This window comes from Drosophila persimilis, unplaced genomic scaffold (assembly GCF_003286085.1).
Source record: "Drosophila persimilis strain 14011-0111.01,24,50 unplaced genomic scaffold, DperRS2 tig00000191-arrow-pilon, whole genome shotgun sequence".
In the NCBI taxonomy this organism is placed as follows: domain Eukaryota; kingdom Metazoa; phylum Arthropoda; class Insecta; order Diptera; family Drosophilidae; genus Drosophila; species Drosophila persimilis.
The window spans coordinates 11,276,060-11,296,567 of record NW_020825298.1 but is presented as its reverse complement, the minus strand read 5'-3'; the positions used below and the strand labels follow the sequence as shown (position 1 = coordinate 11,296,567).

Genomic DNA, 20,508 nt, shown 5'->3' with positions numbered 1-20,508 from the left:
CCCAAAGTATAAGTATATTATATTATTAACATTTTTATTTTTGCTATATATATAGTGGTCCTTACAACTAAATAAACTTGTATCCTATTTACACTCTAAACGAGTCTGAATAATGCACATAAATTTCGTTCGTTAATACAATCTAAAAGGATTTGGGTTCGTGTGTGATAAAACATCAAGAAGTTTAAATTGATTTTAATGATTCGTTAACTTTGTACAAGAATTGCAAAGGCAATATATGATTTAAAGCGGGGGAAACTCTTTCTATTTGGAGAGGGGATTCGGATTCCGACATAATCTATAGATTCCCAAAAGTTTAATTTCTCACTATTTAACAAAGGATTATGTTGTATGTTTGTAAAACTAAAGGCAACAAGGAAGGACAGGGAATCTTCTCCTGCTCAGTAGCTGATCTTCTTGCGCAGCTTCAGCGACTGTTGCTGCTCCTGCTGTTGGCGCTCTCGCTCCCGATCGCTGGACAGGCGGCTACCAACACGTGGTGCCACATGGTGCTGCTGCCACTGCTGCGTGGATGACGGTGCCGGTGCCGTTGGCGTGGGTATGCCCGAGTTGGAGGCCGATGTCGATGCCGAGGAACCCGATTCACCAAACACCCGACGCGACAACTTGAAGCTGCCTCCAGTGCTGGGTGTTGTGGGTGTGCCACTGTTGCTGCTGTATTTGCTGCTGCCTCCACTATGGTTGTTGTTGTTCGGATTGTGGTTGGCAGGAGTGGGTGCGGAGGCTGCTGCTGCTACGGCGGCCGCTGCTACGATGCTCGTCTTACGCAGTAGTTTCGTGTTGTATTCGTCGCACTTGTCCTTGTCCAGGCGCGTGGAGCTCAGAGATCGCTTGTTCCGCCTCGCTCCCACGTGCTCGATGATTGCCTCCAGTTCGGCACTGCCGCGCCCACTAAGACGGCCTGTGTCTGGAGAGGATGATGGGAGGTGGTGGTTGTGGTTGTGGTTGGGTGGAGGAGAAACAGAAGAATGGGCATTACTCAAATTGCAGTTGTTGTTGAGGTTGTTGTTCGTGTTGTTGGATAGCTTGGACTTGGCCCCAGCCCCAGTCCCACTCCCAGTGCCTTGTGTGGCCGCTGGCAATGGATTCGAGTTCAGATCGAGCGTAGCGGAGGAGGATCGTGTGGCTATATTATAGCAACCAGAACCAGCAGTAGAAGTAGTACAAGTGGAAGCAGAGTTGGAAGAACTAGTTCCCAAAGCAATCAACGACGACATGGCGGTGGGTATGGCGGACACATCGCGATAGTAGCGCGCCGTCGCCACCGTACAGGGCTGTGCCTGAGCGGCCGCAGGCGCGGGCTCTCCGGCCGCTGGACGCTGATAGCGGATACGCGAGCGACCGCGCAGAGTCATATGGTGGTGCGAGGTGCGGGCGGCACTGCCGCGCGTGGGGGGAATGGTGGCCGAGCTGCCAGCGGCAGCACTGCTCATCATCACCACAGGGATCTTGCTCTCGTTGATGGTGGCATACGGTGGCGGCTTGACGCTGTTCGTTGTAGTGGATACCGGCTGCTCCTGCTGTTCCGCCTTGCGCAGGTGTTTCAATTCCATTCTGGGAGGAGAGCATATATGGAGCGTATGGCGTATGGCGGCACAAGAGATAAAGATACAGATAAAGAGATACAGAGTATGGATACCGGGGGTACGGATACAGATCAAAGGAGACAGAGGGGGATGCTACGGAAAACATAATGCCAAACCAACAGCAAAACAAGGCCAAAACATTCGATAAACAAAATAATAATCGCAAGCTTACATACAATTTTGATAAGTTTTTTGATAGTTTATTTTTTGCGCAAATAAATTTTTGTTTTTTTTTTTTTGCAAATTTTTGGGCATGCACTAAACGGAATGTTTAAAACAAACTGCAGAGAATGCCAAATACAAAATGTTTTTTTTTCTCTAAACTAAGTTAGTAGCTAAATTTAGTAATCGATCAACGATAATTGATCAGTGATCATTCGATAGTTCCTGGATTAGTCTGGCTGTACATACGCCGTTTTGTAACTAAGTTTTTAATCGATCTTCGATCAATATCAATTATAATCGATTGATGATCGATTTCTCCTGGTTATCAATAGATAGTGTGGCTGTACATAAGCCATGTTGTAGCTTAATTTAGTAATCGATCATTTGGTGGTCGATAATTATCGATAGTTCCTGATAGGTTAGTGTTTGGTTTAATTTGGTGCAAATTATATTACGGGAGGGGTCGGAAAATTAATGGAAATACCTATAAAGATACACTCTATATACAACTCAAGGAATGGGGGCGGGAATGGGGGTGAGGCAACGAAATAGGGCAATAAAAAATGATTTAAGCAAGCCCGCGCGCCCACACGGAACAAATGGAATCCAACATAAATATTGAGGCTTCTATTGACTACATTTCGAGAGGGAGGAAGCTTCGAGTTCGAGCTCTGGCGAGGTAGAGGGGTCACCACTTACCTCTTGCTGTAGATCGCCAGGCTGCGGGTGCGACTGCCGGGCAGGAGATTGTTAGTGGTGCCATCATTGTTGTTTTTGTTCTGATTATAATTCTGGTTATTCAGGGATGGGTTTAGAGTACTGCTGTGAGAGAGGGTACTATTGCTGGTGTTATTGTTCAGATTGTTGGCCAAAGCAACCGCCACCGCTGCCGCCGACACTCCCGGCACTGTTCCTTGCAGCAGGGAGGGCGTGGTCTGCGTTGCACATCTCGCGGTTATCGTCGCGTGGGTTGTCGCCGTCACCCCATTGTTGTTGTTCCGGAAGGGCTGAGAACGGGCTCGCGTATGCCTCAGATTCGAGTCCAGCTCGCTAAAAAAGATAGATTGCAAATGCTAATCTGTACGAATATTTAAGGGATTTTCTGCGACTTACTTGTTGCTGTTAACATTTACGGAGCGCGAATGGTGCCGTCGCAGCGCCTTGATCTGATTCAGTTTGTCGCCCTGCGTCTGGGCCTGTTTCTTCTCCAGCGCCGTCTGCGTCATCCGCACAGTCGATGCGATGGTATGGCGGGCCGCATCGAATACATTGCCACTGGGCTTCCGCAGCTTCTTCTCAGTGCAGGTGGTGACGTCGGGCGTGGCATAAACAACACCCGGAGTTGTCATCAGTGGGGTGGCGCTGTGCACACTACGATGGGTGACCACCGGATTGACCAGGCGCCTCAGGGAGTTGGCAATCACTGTGGGTTTGTTGGCCGCCGACGGGGACTTGCGGCGTCGCGTTGACATTGTGTAGGTGGCGGCCAGCGGTGGGGCTTCGGCCGGTGCGCTGGCCGTATCCGTGTCGTTGTCGCTGACATTGCAATTGGGATCTTCCGTGGTGCAGCGCTGGTACAGCGCTCGTTCGTTCCGCTCTAGGCGCCGCTGCTCGGAGATCTCTTCGTCCGTCTGGTCGGCACCCGAATCCAGGGCTGTGTCCTGGTCATTCAGATGCATTGTGTCCACACGTTGGGAAATCCCCTTGACTCGATTCATCAGCAGATCCACGGGGGGATTCGAGGCGGCGGAGGCTTCGGTCAGTTTGGTCTTCAGCTCCAGGCTGTAGATGCCATACGTGTGCCGTAGCATGGGAACACCAGTGCGACGGCGCATACGTTCGCCCTCGGACCACAACCAGCTTTGTTTGCTGTAAAGAGAATGCAGGGGATTAGTGGGATTACTATACTCCTGGCTATATCTGTACATACTCCTCCATCCACTGCTGCTGATGGCCAATCACGGAACCCGGGCGGCACAGCCTTAGCCAGGCAATGGCCTCTAGTGCGGTAAAACCATAATGCTTCATCATATACGCTCCAATGAGGCTGCCCGTGCGACCTAGTCCCGCCTTGCAGTGCACGGCTATGGCACCCTTTGTGGTCTCACAGATGGAGAGGAACTTCTTCATGATGGCATCGCTTGGTGTGCTTCCATCGATGAAGAACAGATCCTTGTGATCGAAGCCGGCATTCTCAAACGAGGAGGCATGGTAGACCTTCGCATTCAGTCGAATAACGGTGGTCACATGGTTCTCCCGAAAGTAGGAAAAGTATCGCTCCGGTGCATGGCACGGATACCCATTGGGCAGGGTCTTGCTCTTCTGATGTGGCCCACAAAAGGCAATAAACTTCTGGGGGACAATCCAATTGAAGTCGCCGTTCTCCACGCGCTCAAAGTACTCGTACTCCTCGGCATCAAAGTCATCGAAATTGAAGAAGCCCGCCTGCAGGCCCTTGTGCACGGCATTCAGGCAATCCAGCAGGGAGATCTTGAAACTGCTGGGACCATAGCTGGCATCGCAGAAGCGCGTATAGGCGGGTATTTCGCCAGACACCAGAGGCCTATAGGCCTCCAGAGGCGTCTTATTCAGGTAGATAATCTATAATCAAGGAAAATTCATATTACTTTGGCTCTTTTCAAGTGATCTTCATGCCATACTTACGGCATACGAACCGATCAGATATGCCGCATTGAGCCGCTTGGCCGGATTCATGGAGGTGTAGTGGACAATCTTTCTGTTGGCATGGCACTTGGCACTCAGCTTCGTGTTGAGCTTCATGCAGTATCGATACAGCATGCAGATATTGAGGGGACCAAAATCGCTGTAAAAGTTCTCGTAGATGAACTCCTCATCGATGCTGAAGTAGTGCGTGTTGACGGTATTCTTGGGCTTGATGTTCTTCTTGAACGCCACAAAATACAAACGGTCTACAGGGGGAGATACAAGTATTAGGCGTCTGTAGAGACTCGAAGGAAGTTCGATTATTCACTTACCTTTCATCATTTCTGATGCACAGACCAAGAGATCTGAGTTGTCATCGTCCAGCATCATAGCGGATATGGGGCTCGGACTCGGAATCGGACACGGCTACGGCTACGGCTACGTCTAAGGGGGCACGGAGACAACACCAACGACTGCTGCTTGGCGACTGCAACAATATAAAAGAATCTACATTTATTACAAAACTTTTGAATGGCTCTGCAGCAACAGTAAAGCAGTAAAACTCTCGCCAAAGTGTCTTAAATCACTTCTGGAAAGCCCACACACACGGGGTCTTTGGTTTGCCGCTTCCGCATGCGATCTTTCATTAACAAATTCGATTGTTTACTATTATTCGAGTACCCTATAGAAGTGAATGGATGCGACAGCTTGACAGGTGAAACCGATCAATGATAATGATACACAAAAATACCTGTATTCCTCGCAGTCTATCAGTAGATGGGTGGTATCTCTTAGTCGTAACCCCTGGAATATAACATTTCTACTATAAGCTTTTGTTCTTTCTTTCGTTTGTTAGCAACAAATGCGCCCACACACAGTCACGCAGACACACAAAGGCCGCCTGCACAGTGAGACCTGAGAGAGACCTGACTTTGCCTTAATTGGATGGAAATAAATGATGTTTTCCGCAAAGGGTGTTCCACCTATATGTATGGCGCCTTCATATATGTATGTATGAGTGTGTCTATGTATTGAGTGGAAACATGTGATCTGTTTGTCGCTTTTACCAACTTTATGAGTGGTCTTGCCCCCAACCATTACCCATTACCCTACCCATCTAGGCAGAGTGCTCCCCCACCCGCAAGACACAATTCTTTTGCCTTATTTGCTCCACTTTTCCTTTCGTCGTAGTCATATATTGTATGTAGGTGATGGCTTCCATATCGATATACATATGTACATACATATGCATATAGCCATCACTCCGCAGTCCCTCCCTCCGTCATTCAGTCATTCTATCAAGTCGTCAGTTTTGCTGGCATCCGCATAAACATAAATCCCATAAACAATTGATGGTAACAGCCTGTAGTCTCGAATGGGGAACACTCTTTCGCGAAGGATCCAAGAAAATAAACAGGGGAAAGTGGATGGAGTATCTTGGAAATATGATGATTGAAGGGGTACACCGTTTGGTTTTGGTTTATTTAACTGTTCCAAGGAAATTTCCATACATTTTCCCCTGTATCCCATATATTTTCCGATCTCTTAAGTTCCCTTATCTAAAGTTTTCTCCTATCAATTTCCCCAAAGGGCGGATTATTCTGTAGGTCTAAGGGCGTGCCTTCATCTACTAATCTGCATAAGAGAATGTATTTTATGGGTCTGCGGTCCCACCAGAAGAAGGTTTACGATGTTGACCCCATCATCGAAACTGTTACGCACACACACAGCCATACCCATACCCATGCCCATAGGAAAACACATGTAAATGTTCGATTTTATGCAAATTTGTAACCTTTTCCAAAGCTAAGCAGCAGTTGGCGTGCCTTTAGAGAATTTTGGACCTCAGCTGGGTTATACGATGCGCTCCAACGTCTGTCCACCCCTGCCCACCCCTCCATGCACTTCCTTTTCCTGATTTTAAAGTTGAAAAGTCAAGACGCCGGAGGGCTTTTTATGGCACATTTGCATGTCGACTAAGCCCAGATCCAAAGATAGGTGGCAAGCCGGGCGCCAAAGGTGTAGGTACTACTTATATCGCATGACATTGGGGCGGGCCGTGCGAATAACGGAAGCAAAAATAGATGAAGATATTGAGATATAGGGCACTACCGCTACCGCCCATACCATAGTACATTTACGGTACTTGATGGGGCGCTCTCTAGGACAAAGGCTAACTGCAAATTCTCATTCATATAGCAACGATCGATATGCAATGCTATCCGAAGCTTTCTTTCTCTCTGTTTTTGTTCTATGTTTAGCTCCCAGCTCCCAGCTCTCTCTCTCTCTCTTTCTCTCTTTCTCTCTTTTTCTTCCTACTTCATTCACTGTTCAATCGAATATTTCGAATTTGGAACTCTTTCTATCCCCCTTTCGCTACTCCTTTTCGATGCGCTGAATCGAAGAACATTTCCAACTCTCTCTCTTTCTTTCTCTCTCTATCTTTCTCGCTGGAACGAAGATCATTTCTAAATATAGCGACCCGCTAATTGACGACACTATCAGCAGGAGTATGCAATTTACTCTCCGCCTCTCTATCTTTCTCTTCCATTCTGTGCTGTGGAGAACTCCAACGACAACTCCCACGTGACGACATCGAAATCATATCAGCCACAAACAAACACACACACACACTTAATCGGGCTTATCGCTGTTCTGTTTAAACATTGAAAAGACGAGTGGAAAAGCAAACATAAAAGAGTGAGTAGAATGCGATAGAAAGGCGACCCTGGACGGAGAGCACTCCTCCTACAGTTGGAAATGGGAGATGGGCTAGGGCAAGGTATATTAAACAGAAGGTAGTCTAATCCCGATCTCCGATTGAATCTGGTTTGGGTGCCAACTGGAGACAGCTCCATTGGTCTGGGTGTGCCTTACCTTCAGCTGGAATATGGCTTGGGCTAGGCACTGGCGACTATTCCGAAAACAATGGCCATTTGAAAAGCGTCGAAACGAGTTTTAAATATATGTAGCTGGGCCCAGTGTGTGACGTCACCTACAGCACGACTACAGCCCAGGCACAAATAGCCAAGAATGACAATAGCAACGACAGAGAAAAGCGAGCAAAACTAAAAGCAACGTCAAAGTTAACGTACCCAATTCCATTGAGCTCTTATACGAGTTGTAAACAATCTTTGGTTTTCCAAAACGAAAACAATTTCAATCTTGGGCCTCCGCCTAATTGATTTCTAAGATGTACAATCTCAAGCGCCCCCGCCGCAATCCCATTCTTTGACACTCGCCTAAATGGAAAACCAATGTTTGCCCACACCCGGCTTCTCATAAACAATCTCACTCCCGGCTTTCTGCAGATCCTGCACTTTAGGCCTTTTACAGTTCTCTCTTTGGATGACGAAATCTAATACTCGGGATGGCGAAATCAATTGAAATGTTTATAGAAAAACGATTCCCGAAAGGGATCAACGATGCAAAGATCAGAAAGTTCAAATCAGTCTTGATCCAGCAGCGACACCGCAAAGTCTAGCTAAATATTAAGATCGCGCAATCCCTTGGCCCGGAATTCCTTTGTGACCCTCTACTTAAATCTATATCAGTGAAGTTCGAAGTAAAATAAAAACTTTTTAAAAACACAATCCGCTACCGCAGTTGTTTAATTGGCGCCCAACGTGGGGCGACGTTGTCTAAAAAGCACCGAATGATAAAAGTGTTGCGTCGTGCCGAAACCCGAAGGACAATTAATTAATGGAATAAATCCTTCAAAATTAAAAACGCGGAGTGACTGTGTGATATAGATAAAAAAAAGTGAGATAAAAAGGAAACAAACCGGAGCTTAGGGTGTGCAAAAACAAATACAAATACAAATACAAATACAAATACAAATACAAATACAAATACAACGCAAAATACAAATAAAACAAAAAGCTAATCAAGGCAATTCGTAAATACAAAAAAAACCAAAGAAACCCAAAGTTTTTAAAAAAACAAAACCAACAAAACCGACAAAACCAAAATACAAAGAAAGTGAAACGATCAGCGAAGCCAAAGAAGGAAGACCCCCAGAAGACCCAGCTGAGCAAAGAAATTTAAGAAGGAAGACCCGTTCGAAGATCTGCCAAACTAAGAAGGACGACCCCTACCGGATATTTCGTGAGCAAGAGTTGTATTAATAAATATATAAGTTCAATTAGGATATATAAGATTATAAAAACTAACATATAAGAAAAATTAAAAGTGGATCAGCTAACTTTAGATTTTGAAAAACTAAAAATGATTAACTCTCAAGCAAGGACCGATCTCACAGCAGATCTGGTCAAACAATTGATAGCACTTCAAATTTCACAAGTACAAGAGCAAATTGTAAATTTAAAACAACAAATAGAAACTAAATCCGATCAGGTATCGGATTATCAGGCAGAAACAATAGACGAGACAATAAGAGACGACACCACATTGAAGGTAATAGAATCCCTACCAATTTTTAATGGTGGATTAAACCAATATGTAGGATGGAGGGAAGCTGCAGAAACTGCAGTGAAGTTATATAAGAAAGGAAGTAAGCAATATTATATTGCATTAACAATTTTGAGAAACAAAATAACAGGACCAGCACATGACGCACTGACCAACCACGGGACAGTTCTAAATTTTGATGCCATACTTTCACGGCTTGACTTTGTTTACAGTGACAAGAGACCTATTTACATAATAGAACAGGAATTAAGCGTTCTCCGACAAGGGAACCTTTCAATTATAGATTTCTATAACGAGGTTAACAAGAAAATGACCTTGTTAATAAATAAGACAATAATGACTCACGGAAAGGACAGTGAGATCACCAAGGAATCAAATAAAAAAATTAGAGACAATGCCTTACGCATTTTTGTCACTGGCCTAAACGGCGGCATTGCTGAAATCCTATTTTCATTGAATCCCCCAGATTTACCGAATGCCTTAGCAAAGGTACAGGAATTGCAATCTAATAACATTCGGGCCCAATTTGCCTACCAATTCAGCGGTCCCAGAAATTCAGGGAATAATAATTTTAATACCTTAAGATTCAACCAACGACAACCTAGGACTAACAGTTCACCATTCGACCAAAAAAGGGATTTGCAGAGGAATAACATGTCTTGGGGACAACCCTATTTCTTGGGTAATAGACAACAAAATCAGGCCCCAGAACCAATGGAGGTAGACGAATCTATACAAATCCGGAACCGACAGAACAGCAATCAATTCAGGGGAAATAATAACAATAGAAATTATCGGGAGAATACTAACGGTTATTTTAGGAGAAATAATAACAATTATAGCCAAGCCCAGCATTTTAGGGCAAACGTAGTCCCGAATAATCAGTCTAACGACAATCCAGCGCAGAAACGAAAACTAAACGAAATGTCGGAACAACCGGCTAATAAAGCAATGAGGATAAATAACATTGAGGAGGATCATTTTTTAGATCAGCCCCCGAAGTAGGTCTGCCCTACCTAAAAAGAGTAGACAAAAAAATAAACAGAGAATTAAAAGTTTTGATAGATACGGGAGCAACTTCCTGTTATATAAAAAAAGGAATTTACGACAATAAAAATGAATTACCAATCTATAAGAAAGTTGCTACAGTGAATGGGTTTTCAATAATTAAATATTTCCATAATATAACAATTTTCAACACAAAGCAAGTGTTTTATGAAATAGATGGAATGGAGGCAGATTTACTAATAGGATTTAACCTATTAAAGAAAATCGGAGCGGTTATTGATACAGGAAAGGGGACTTTAAGTTATAAAGACAATGAGGAGAAACTAATATATGACGAGGTCCTTTCTTTAAACAAATTAACCTTTATAGAAGGAAAAACCATCCTTCCGTTGAAGGAATATATAATAAAAAAATATTTTGAAGAAGAAAAAGAAATGAAAAGCGATTCAGTAAAGGTAGAAGGAAGTTTATATAGCTTGGGATCAAAAAATCCTGAGCACGCCGACGAAGAATTATCCGTCAATAGTTTGGGATTCAAATATCCTGAGCCCGCCGTCGTTGAATTATCCGACATCCAAAGTTTTAATAGTTTGGGATTAAAATATCCTGAGCACGCCGTCGTTGAATTATCCGACACTAAAAGTTCGAATAGTTTGGGATTAAAGAATCCTGAACACGCCGTCGTTGAATTATCCGACAATAAACAATTTAAAAGTTTGGGATGCAAAAATCCTGAACGCGCCGTCGTAGAAATATCCGACATTCAAAATTATGCAAATTCTGAATTGAAAAAAATGAAATTGTATAACACAATAACCTACAAAGAGGACAATTTAGAAAATCTCAGAGAGAAAATGGTATCTATCATCGAAGAAGACCATGCCAATATAAATTTACAGTTACCGTTCAGAACGGATATAAAAGGAGAGATTAACACTGAACACGATAGACCGGTATATGGCAAGCAGTATCCATACGCTTATTCGGTTAACGATTTCGTTAATAACGAAATAAGTAAAATGTTAGATGAAGGTATAATCAGACCTAGTAAAAGCCCATATAATTCACCGGTAATAGTAGTACCAAAGAAGGGAGTAAATGAGGACGGAACTCCTAAGCATAGATTAGTAATAGACTTTAAGAAACTTAATGAAAACACTATACCGGATAGATACCCTATGCAAGATCCTTCAGTAATCCTTGCCAATTTAGGTAAAGCGAAATATTTCTCGGCCATTGACTTAGAGTCAGGTTTCTATCAGATTTTAATGAGGGAATCAGATATTGAAAAAACATCTTTTTCCATAAATAACGGCAAATATGAATTTCTAAGAATGCCTATGGGATTGACGAACGCTCCCAGAATTTTCCAAAGGGCAATGGACGATATACTTAGAGAACAAGTTGGGAAAACTTGTCACGTTTATATGGACGATATAATAATATTTTCAAAAACTATAGAACAACATTATAAAGATCTAATTCATATAATTCAGATATTGCAAAACGCTAACATGAAAATTTCACTTGAAAAGTCTAAATTCTTTCAATTGGAAACCAAATTTCTGGGATACATTGTTTCCCAAAATATCATTAAAACAGATCCAGACAAAATCTCCACAATACAAAACTATCCAATTCCTAAAAATATCAGAGAGCTACGTAGCTTCTTAGGACTAACAGGGTATTACAGAAAATTTGTCCGAAATTATGCCACAATTGCCAAACCTTTAACAAAATATCTGAGCGGAGTAAATGGGAAAGTTTCACGAAGGGCATCCAAGAAAGCATTAATACAGCTGGATGAACCAGCAATTGGAGCATTTAATAATTTAAAGGACAGTTTAATAGCACATATTGAATTAGTACAACCAGATTACAATAAAAAATTCACATTAACCACAGATGCATCGGACATAGCAATAGGTGCAGTTTTGTCGCAAGATGGGAATCCCATAACATTTATTTCTAAAACTTTAAGTAAAACCGAGCAATTATATGCTACTAATAAAAAAGAATTATTAGCTATTGTATGGGCATTAAAAAATTTGCGAAATTATTTATACGGAGTGAGTGGAATTGAAATACATACAGATCACCAACCTTTGTCCTTTGCAATGTCGCAAAAAAATCCAAATGTTGAAATGAAACGTTGGTATTACTTCATAGAAAGTTTCACACCAAAAATCATTTATAAGCCAGGCTCAACTAACGTAGTAGCGGACGCGTTATCTCGGATTAAAATAAATCATATGACAGATAGTGATGTCGACCAGACAGAATCAGAATCAGACATAAATACTCAGCATTCAGCAGAGAGTAGTTTCGAAAACGTCATTCAAGAGACTAGCAAGCCTCTAAACCAATTTAAACAGCAGCTACTATTAGCGCAAGGGAGATTCACAGTTCATGAGTTAGTAAGAGTTTATGAAAATACCCGACATATTATTGAATTTGATACGGTTGACAATCTGCTAATCATTTTAAAAGAATTTATTCAGCCTCACTTAACCACAGGAATACACTGCACTTTAGAAGATTTATACCTTATCCAAAATAAGCTAAAGGAAAACTTCATAAATAAATTTCTCTTCACAAGAAAGTTCCTCCAAGATGTAGTAAATTCAGAAGATAAAGCTATAATTATAAAAGAAACACATTGCAGAGCCCATAGAGGACTAGACGAAAATTACAAACAAATAACTAAGCTGTATTATTGGCCAAACCTGCACAAAAAATTAAAAGAATATATAAAAAATTGTGAGATCTGTAACAAAAACAAATATCGGAGACACCCTGTAAAAATTCCAATTGGGGAAGCTCCCATTCCAGCAAAAGAAGGAGATCAATTACACTTAGACATATACTATGCCCAAAACCTAACATTCATAACTTGTATAGATTCTTATTCCAAATACTTGGTGGTCAAGGAAATTCAAAGTAAATTAAACATTGAAAATAAGGTAATGGAAATTTTACAACACTTTCCGTTAGCAACATCATTAATGACTGACAACGAACCAAGCTTTACTTCAGCACAATTTAGATCATTCATACAAAGAAGTAACTTAACTATTTATTATGCTGATCCCAGACACAGCACCTCAAATGGTCAGGTAGAAAGGGTACATTCCACACTAACAGAAATAGCGCGGTGCATCAAGGATGAACTAAATCTAACAGATTATTCAGAAATAATAATAAGGGCGGCACTGAAATATAACCTGACGATACATTCAACGACCAATCAAATGCCATATGACATATTGTATAACAAAATAGAACACAAACATAATCCAATATTACTTAAGGAAGCTCAGACCAAAATGCTTAAGATACATAACAAAGATAGAAGAGAAAAAGATTATAAAATAGGAGAAGTAGTCTATGAAAAGAAATTCGGGGAAAGAAATAAACTTCAATCCCGATACAAAAAGCAGGTAGTTAAGGAAAATCGACCGAATAAAATTATAATCAACAATAGAAACAGAATTATACATAAAGATAACATCAAATATTAAATATTTTTTCCAGAAAATGTATGCGAATATACTAATACTGACTTTTGTTATATTGACGACTGCGGAAGTAATTGACTATACGCATAGTGACTATCTATTGCTCAAAGACGACAGAGACGTTTACACTTATGAAACATACGCTGAACTTTTCCATATTACTAATTTGAGTTTTTATAGAGAGATAATTGATAAAGAATCCAAATATGTCAACAAATCAATTAATTCAGACGATGAGTGGGAAATATCAATGGACTTAAGTCTATTAAAATTAATGATTTCAGAATTAGTTCCAAAACGGAAAGAAAGGGGAATAAATGAATTAGGTACCATTTGGAAATGGATAGCAGGCAGCCCTGATCATGACGACTTTTTGAAAATACAAAATAAAGTAAATGAATTAACTGAAAATAATAATAAACAATTTGTAATAAATTCCAAATTTTTCAAAGAAATTGAATTGCTATCAAATTCATTAAAGAATGTCATCTTCAATGAAGAAACGATACTGAGAAAGCATCGTTTAAAATTAATAACTTTTGACCTACTAAATTTAGTTGATACCATAACCCTCTTAAAAGTAAACATTTTCAATACAAAAATTTTAAATAAAAACGAAATAGAGGACATTTATAAGCATGAAAAACATAATGTTGAACTGTCTGATCTGTTGGACATTGCAACGGTTAAAATAATTCGAAATGCAGATTTAATAATCATTTACATAAAATATCCTCAAATTAAAGATATTTGCAAGTTTTACCATGCAAGAGCCATCTCACAAAATGATGGAATGTTAGTTATAAGTGAAAAAGTTTGTGAATGTAAGGAGAAATACTATTTAATGAATAATTTTAAAAGTGAAACTTTTAACAATTACGCACAAATAAATTTAAAGAGTACCTGTTTCACCAATTTACTTAATGGCTTTAAAGCCAACTGCACTAAAAAAAGGGAAAAAAAACAAAGAAATAGACATCATTCAGGATGGTGCCATATTAGTTTCAGGCAAAAATATCGTAGACAATACTACTTTGTTAGGATCGTATCTCCTTATATTCAACAACACAATTGTAATAAATAATATAAGCCACATAAATGATAAGGGTAAAATTCTAAAATATATATCGCATCATAGATATAGCGATTTTGAATTAGTTGATTATATACAATCAAATGATAAGCAATTTTCTTTTGATAATGTTAATATTTTAAATCCCCTTATAACATTAGGTAATACGGCCTTACCATTAACAACATTATTTTTAATCATTTTGATATTGTTAATGTTATTTTACTTCTGCTATAAATTAACCAAATTTGTACTTATTAAATCAATAAGAATACCGTCAGAAGAAATAGTGGAAAGCAACATTCAAATACTGTCAGAAGAAATTAGAGCTCTATCAGAACTTCAAAATGTATCGGGACGAAACATTTAAGAATGGGGGGAGTTAACGTACCCAATTCCATTGAGCTCTTATACGAGTTGTAAACAATCTTTGGTTTTCCAAAACGAAAACAATTTCAATCTTGGGCCTCCGCCTAATTGATTTCTAAGATGTACAATCTCAAGCGCCCCCGCCGCAATCCCATTCTTTGACACTCGCCTAAATGGAAAACCAATGTTTGCCCACACCCGGCTTCTCATAAACAATCTCACTCCCGGCTTTCTGCAGATCCTGCACTTTAGGCCTTTTACAGTTCTCTCTTTGGATGACGAAATCTAATACTCGGGATGGCGAAATCAATTGAAATGTTTATAGAAAAACGATTCCCGAAAGGGATCAACGATGCAAAGATCAGAAAGTTCAAATCAGTCTTGATCCAGCAGCGACACCGCAAAGTCTAGCTAAATATTAAGATCGCGCAATCCCTTGGCCCGGAATTCCTTTGTGACCCTCTACTTAAATCTATATCAGTGAAGTTCGAAGTAAAATAAAAACTTTTTAAAAACACAATCCGCTACCGCAGTTGTTTAATTTCAATGCATTGGCGATTGAATACGATGCTATACGTTTTCAAAGTTAGTTTTCAGTTGGGGAATATGGACGCGGTGCCGTGGCAGGCCAGCGATTTTTGCCGCGCGCACATACCACAACAAATCCACATTACAACGGCAACAGCATTCACCTGCAAGAGCCACCTCCCCCCCTAACGTCACCCGCCCACTAACCAGCTAGAGAGACCGATTAAGTCGAGTGATTCGACAAAGATATGCCCATTACCAAGTGTCCGGTGGAGCCATATGGAATACTAGCATCTACAAGTGCCACTGGATCTTGTTTTTCTTAGTTTTAGAGGCGGAAACATACACTTTTTCTAGCTATTATTTTCTTCAAATTGATTGATCTTATTGATCTCATCGAATCTGGCTATGGTAATCTACCTTTGTACATTATTCTGAGTACGGGGTATAAAAACAACACGGCCAATTGCCGCTCTTGCCTACCACTGCGCATGCTCCATCTCTCTGAAAAGCTGGTTTAGCCGCTCTCTCCGGCTCTCCGTGCTCCAAACGTCCTCTCATTTACACTTGCGCTTCTGCGGCTTTTATATGGCGCTCTTTCTCTCTCTCTCTCTCTCGCTCTCTCAGTGGGCTGTGTGTGTGTGTGTGTTGTATTAATAAAAGCAACCAACGCATTTTTCAACAAAAACCCAACACAAAACTGAAAAAGAAACCCGAACTGGCGACGAAGAAGACTTGGATGGGATGTGTAGTACTGCGTAATCAATTTTTGGGGGAACGGAACCATTTCTGGACTATTTTCGTGGTTCTATCTGGGAATGGGTGGCAGGGGTTTTTACAGTTACACAGTTTCTAATTGGAACGTAGTACGTGGGCATGGCGTATTGGAAGAAGGAGACTCACCAAACTGTTATTAGCTTCCCGCAACGGCTATGTATGGATATGCACAGGATCTGTATTGGAGCAGCAGCCACACCACACTCCACACAACATAACACTTAATTTTGGGGAAATCGTATTTTTTTTGGGTTATTTTCAATTTAAAACTGTAAATTTATTAACGGAAATTTGACATTAGGAAATATACATATGTGCGATTTCCATTCAACAACATTCTCAAAGCAAGCTTTAGATTAATTCTGTTTTCTATTTTTCAAATACCGTAACGAACACGGCAGCGCACGGTCAAAATGGAGCGCACGGGATCCAACGAAAATTTATCAACTGCTGCTCGAGAGAGCTCCAAAACAAAAGTAAACTGAAAATTACATTGCAGCGTTGGCGCTTTTTCTTGCTCTCAATCTCCCCCACTCGGTCATTGCGGTCCCGCTCTCCTCTCCGGCGTTGGGAATCTAGCTATTTTACAGTTGTTTTGGCTATATATAATGTAGATTTCTTGAACTTTCAAATTAGGCAGAAATCTGGTTATTTCAACTACATATTTAGCCATGTTTGCTTTTCTTCCTAAAATATTTCAAAATGCAATGATGCCACAATATATTAATAAATTAGTTGTTACAAAAAAGTTGGCCATCTTTTTAAAAAACTATAGCTATTTTTTGGCTAAGAAGTGGCCAACACTGTTCTGCTCTCTCAGGTTGTTTTTATCGGTGGTGCAGCACAGCGATGTATTGCGCTATATCGATATTTTCGTTAGCAATAGATCGGTACGGGAGCCGTTAAATTTAAAAGGACTAAATTTACTAATATTTAAAGCACGGTGGATATTTCTGTTAAAGGTGGGTATACACAGTCGAACTTCTTCGTCGAATTTGTTGTGCTCGACGAAAATTGGAATGTGGTTGGCCGTGTTCGAGAACAATTTTTGTGTATGACGTTGGAAATACAGTGAACAAAGAGTTGAAGGCGCTCTTTGCATATTGTCCATAGTGCACCCAATTGTGGGTGAGTTTTCAATGAGCTATTGCCTTGGCACATATATATGTAGTCAAAGCCCAGTTTCAAGAAAAGCTAGATCTAACTAAGTCTCTAGCATTCTTTCTGCGGCCAAGGCGCGCAACTCAAAACAAATTTCGTTGCGCACACACAATATAATAAAATGGAGTACTTAAAAGTAGTTAATCTTGATCAAAATTGATTCATCAATCATATAAAATTATCTGGGCAAAATATTCGACGGAAGAAAGAATAACCAGGAATTAGTCGTCATTACCGGTTGACAACAATGAGTCCCATTCCATGCACACATACCCTGGGGGAAATGGATGTTATAGGACTGCGAAAATGTTTGTCATCCCAGGCTCCAATTTTAGTCTCTGTTTTAAACCTATTTCAACGACATTTTAAAGCTCATTCAATAGGTATCAGGATGGAGATATGTACATATATACAAGATACTAATAATTTCCATGAATTAACGAAATAGAGTATACCAAGGCCTATACACGCATCAAGACTTCAAATATCAGCAACATTGCGACTGAACTGTTGAACTATTTTGTTTAAGCCTTGGTTTAGTCAAAATACAATAAAAGCAAGGACTAAAAACTATCCAATCTTGAAGAAAATTTATTCATCAACGGCCTAAAATTATGTGGGCAGAACTAAGAGTTTTAGTTAGCCAGAATTATTCAAGGGAATATAAAAATTGAACAATATGAACGACAATACTCTTTTGTTTTTTAGTGTGACCTATTTTGGTAAATCCTTTTTTTGTTTGACCAATTTCACTAAAACCTATTTTTAGACAAGATCAAATAAAAGCAAGTATTTAGAATAAGCCAGTTAAGTAGAAAATTTATTCATCAATTGTATAAAACTATGTGGGCATTGCAAAATTTTCTATCTAGCTAATAATATTCGACGGAATATCAAAAACGAGGAATATGTATGATGGAACTTGTATATTTACGGTAATATTTTGGGTATATTTCTGAGGGTAAGACCGTATATTTGATCGAAATATCTGCCGTCACACCGAAACCCACTTTTGTTTTGTTTTGGAAGAAGTTTTTTGACACGCGATGAGCAATTTAAAACAGGATTTGGACGAATATCTGCTGCTGCAGAGCGATCAGAAGAAGAATTTCAATGTAAAGATGCCACAGCTGAAGGTGCCCAGCCTGGGGGGCATCTTTTCGCGCCAGACAGAGCCCCAGGAGGCCAACAGTTGGCTGAAGGACACACAGGACTCGTGCTGCCCCAAGCTTGTGAGCCGTCTATAACCTACAGCAAATGGCATATAAAGAGTGTGTAACGTAACCCTTTTCTTTTTAGTCCCGCCTGCAGCGTATTGTTGGCTTCGTGGCGTGTCTGGGTATGGGAGGACTCTGCATGACGCTCTCCACCTTCTACATTCCCGTGCTGATCCTCAAAGCGCGGAAATTTGCCCTGCTTTACACATTAGGCAGTCTCTTTTTTATCATGGCCTTCTGCTTTCTCTCTGGGTTTGGGGCCTTCCTCAAGCAGATGTTCTCCAAGCCGCGGCTGCTCTCATCGATCTCCTACAGCTCCTGCCTGGTGCTGACCCTCTACTGCGCTCTGGTGGCCAAAAGTACAGCCTTTACAGTGCTCTTTGCCGTAGCCCAGATCATTGCCTTGCTATTCATGGTCCTGGGCATGGTGCCGGGTGGAGCCACTGGCTTGAAATTCTTTGGACAGCTCTTCAAGAGCAGCGTCTCCGCCTCAACCAGTGCTTTGCCGGTGTGAAACGGTGGCAGAGCCCGCGCGCACACAACGAAATAATTTATTTAGCCCTACGATAAATCCAAAACAAAACTTATTTGTGATACAATTAAAACAAAAGAATCGACATTATAAGGTTTATTAATCATCAAATGTCTCCGAAGTAGTGTCATTCCTCAATCTCTCCCAGATACAAAGTCTTATCGCTGGAGGCGGAGAGTATAAGCGGCTCTTTGGGGCTGAAGTCGACATCGTTTACACTGCCATTATGTCCAGGGAGCTTGTACAGTATCCTCCTTGTGTTCACATCCCAAATATAGACCTGCCGATCAGCGGAACCAGCAGAGACCTTATCGCTGCCTGGGGCCCAAGCACATCGCAACAGATTCTTTTCGAAATTGTGCTGATGTCCCTGAAAGACCTTCACACACCGTTCGCCCGGGGCATAGGGACGCACATCCCACACCCTCAAGGTGTTATCCATGGAGTTGGTGAGGATAAAGTCACCTTCTGGCGAGAGGGACATTCCCGTGATGGTGTCCGTGTGTCCGCGCAGATGGTGCAGCACCTCCTGCTTGCGTATGTCCCAGATCTTCAGCTCATTATCGATGCCGCCGGTGATGACCTGCTCTCCAGTGTCGCCAAAGCACACGGATGTCACCTGGTATGGCGACTCCAGGGTCTGCACGGCGTGCTTTTTTCTGGCATCCCAAATCCTGATGCCCCGATCATCGCTGCCGGAGCACAGCAGCTGTTGTCCCCTCCTCGTGCCCTGGACACTGTTCACAAAGCTCGTGTGGCCCTTGAAACGACGCAATCTTTGGCCCGTGACTATATCCCAAATGGCCAGCGTTTTGTCTGTGGAGCAGGTGAAGATGTGGGAGCCATCGGGGGTAAAATGGGCTTCCATCACGGCTCCAGTGTGTCCGGACATGGCCATTACATTCTCACAGTCATCATAGACTTGCCAAATATCTAGGAAATTAAATGAAAATTGACTGGTAGTGTTTTTCCCATGGTTTTAGATGGGTTTTTCTTACAAAGCTGGCGATCGAAGCCAGAGGACAGCAAAAGTTCTCCTTCCGGATGGAATTCTGTCGTAAAGATCTCTCCCTCATGTCCCTCCAATTGCATTATGGGTGCCTGCAGATTGGATGTTCTTCTTACACCCTGAAAAATAACAAATTTAACAAATTTCCATAGGGAAATCCTGATGCTTCTTCTTTCCACCACGCTTACCGATTCCAAGAGCGCTTTATCCCGATTTGTATATGCTATTATATCATTTTTACTGCGCTTTGTCTCCTGGGCTGGTACCACACTGTTGTGGGGTCGTTTAGTGCCCATTTTATTTTATTTTATACAGAAATATTACAAAATTCGTAGAAGGCAGAAATTTTTTCGGCAAAAAAACAACTAGAGATGACAATTTGATGTCAGCCAGTGATGCCAGACTGCGATACTAATTTTCCATTATTTATTTTACAAGTTTTCTCTGTTA

At 41.3% G+C, this 20,508-nt stretch overlaps 3 protein-coding genes across 4 annotated transcripts; 1 reads left to right on the top strand and 2 right to left on the bottom strand.

Moving 5' to 3' along the window:
- Nucleotides 1-13: 13 nt before the first annotated feature.
- LOC6589790 (dual specificity protein phosphatase CDC14B) lies at nucleotides 14-16,703 on the bottom strand. 2 transcript variants are annotated; one of them, XM_002014601.2, is made up of 7 exons: nucleotides 16,266-16,703; nucleotides 4,769-4,923; nucleotides 4,437-4,702; nucleotides 3,703-4,373; nucleotides 2,886-3,641; nucleotides 2,472-2,822; nucleotides 14-1,575 (listed from the first exon to the last, which is right to left on the bottom strand). In XM_002014601.2, exons 2-7 carry the CDS (start codon nucleotides 4,824-4,826, stop codon nucleotides 402-404), a joined length of 3,276 nt encoding a protein of 1,091 aa, XP_002014637.1. In that variant the 5' UTR covers nucleotides 4,827-4,923; nucleotides 16,266-16,703; the 3' UTR covers nucleotides 14-401. The 2 variants fall into 2 exon arrangements, with proteins under 2 accessions (XP_002014637.1, XP_026844677.1); XM_026988876.1 differs by having other exon boundaries at nucleotides 846-928; nucleotides 16,266-16,687.
- A 1,625-nt stretch (nucleotides 16,704-18,328) lies between these two features.
- Nucleotides 18,329-19,136, top strand: LOC6589791 (protein transport protein SFT2). The gene is made up of 2 exons (XM_002014602.2): nucleotides 18,329-18,532; nucleotides 18,600-19,136. Exons 1-2 carry the CDS (start codon nucleotides 18,347-18,349, stop codon nucleotides 19,029-19,031), a joined length of 618 nt encoding a protein of 205 aa, XP_002014638.1. The 5' UTR covers nucleotides 18,329-18,346; the 3' UTR covers nucleotides 19,032-19,136.
- LOC6589792 (U5 small nuclear ribonucleoprotein 40 kDa protein) lies at nucleotides 19,131-20,398 on the bottom strand. Its single transcript, XM_002014603.2, has 3 exons — nucleotides 20,247-20,398; nucleotides 20,048-20,177; nucleotides 19,131-19,982 (listed from the first exon to the last, which is right to left on the bottom strand). Exons 1-3 carry the CDS (start codon nucleotides 20,352-20,354, stop codon nucleotides 19,177-19,179), a joined length of 1,044 nt encoding a protein of 347 aa, XP_002014639.1. The 5' UTR covers nucleotides 20,355-20,398; the 3' UTR covers nucleotides 19,131-19,176.
- Between the last annotated feature and the right edge of the window lie 110 nt (nucleotides 20,399-20,508).

Excerpts from the sequence above, each read along its gene's own strand:
- LOC6589790 (XM_002014601.2), bottom strand. The coding sequence starts at position 4,826 with ATGATGCTGGACGATGACAACTCAGATCTCTTGGTCTGTGCATCAGAA. Across the intron at positions 4,374-4,436 it reads ATCTGATCGGTTCGTATGCC|ATTATCTACCTGAATAAGAC; the intron begins GTAAGTATGGCA and ends CCTTGATTATAG. Across the intron at positions 3,642-3,702 it reads CAGCAGCAGTGGATGGAGGA|CAAACAAAGCTGGTTGTGGT; the intron begins GTATGTACAGAT and ends TTCTCTTTACAG.
- LOC6589791 (XM_002014602.2), top strand. The coding sequence starts at position 18,347 with ATGAGCAATTTAAAACAGGATTTGGACGAATATCTGCTGCTGCAGAGC. Across the intron at positions 18,533-18,599 it reads ACTCGTGCTGCCCCAAGCTT|TCCCGCCTGCAGCGTATTGT; the intron begins GTGAGCCGTCTA and ends TTTTCTTTTTAG.
- LOC6589792 (XM_002014603.2), bottom strand. The coding sequence starts at position 20,354 with ATGGGCACTAAACGACCCCACAACAGTGTGGTACCAGCCCAGGAGACA. Across the intron at positions 20,178-20,246 it reads ATAAAGCGCTCTTGGAATCG|GGTGTAAGAAGAACATCCAA; the intron begins GTAAGCGTGGTG and ends GTTATTTTTCAG. Across the intron at positions 19,983-20,047 it reads TGGCTTCGATCGCCAGCTTT|ATATTTGGCAAGTCTATGAT; the intron begins GTAAGAAAAACC and ends TTAATTTCCTAG.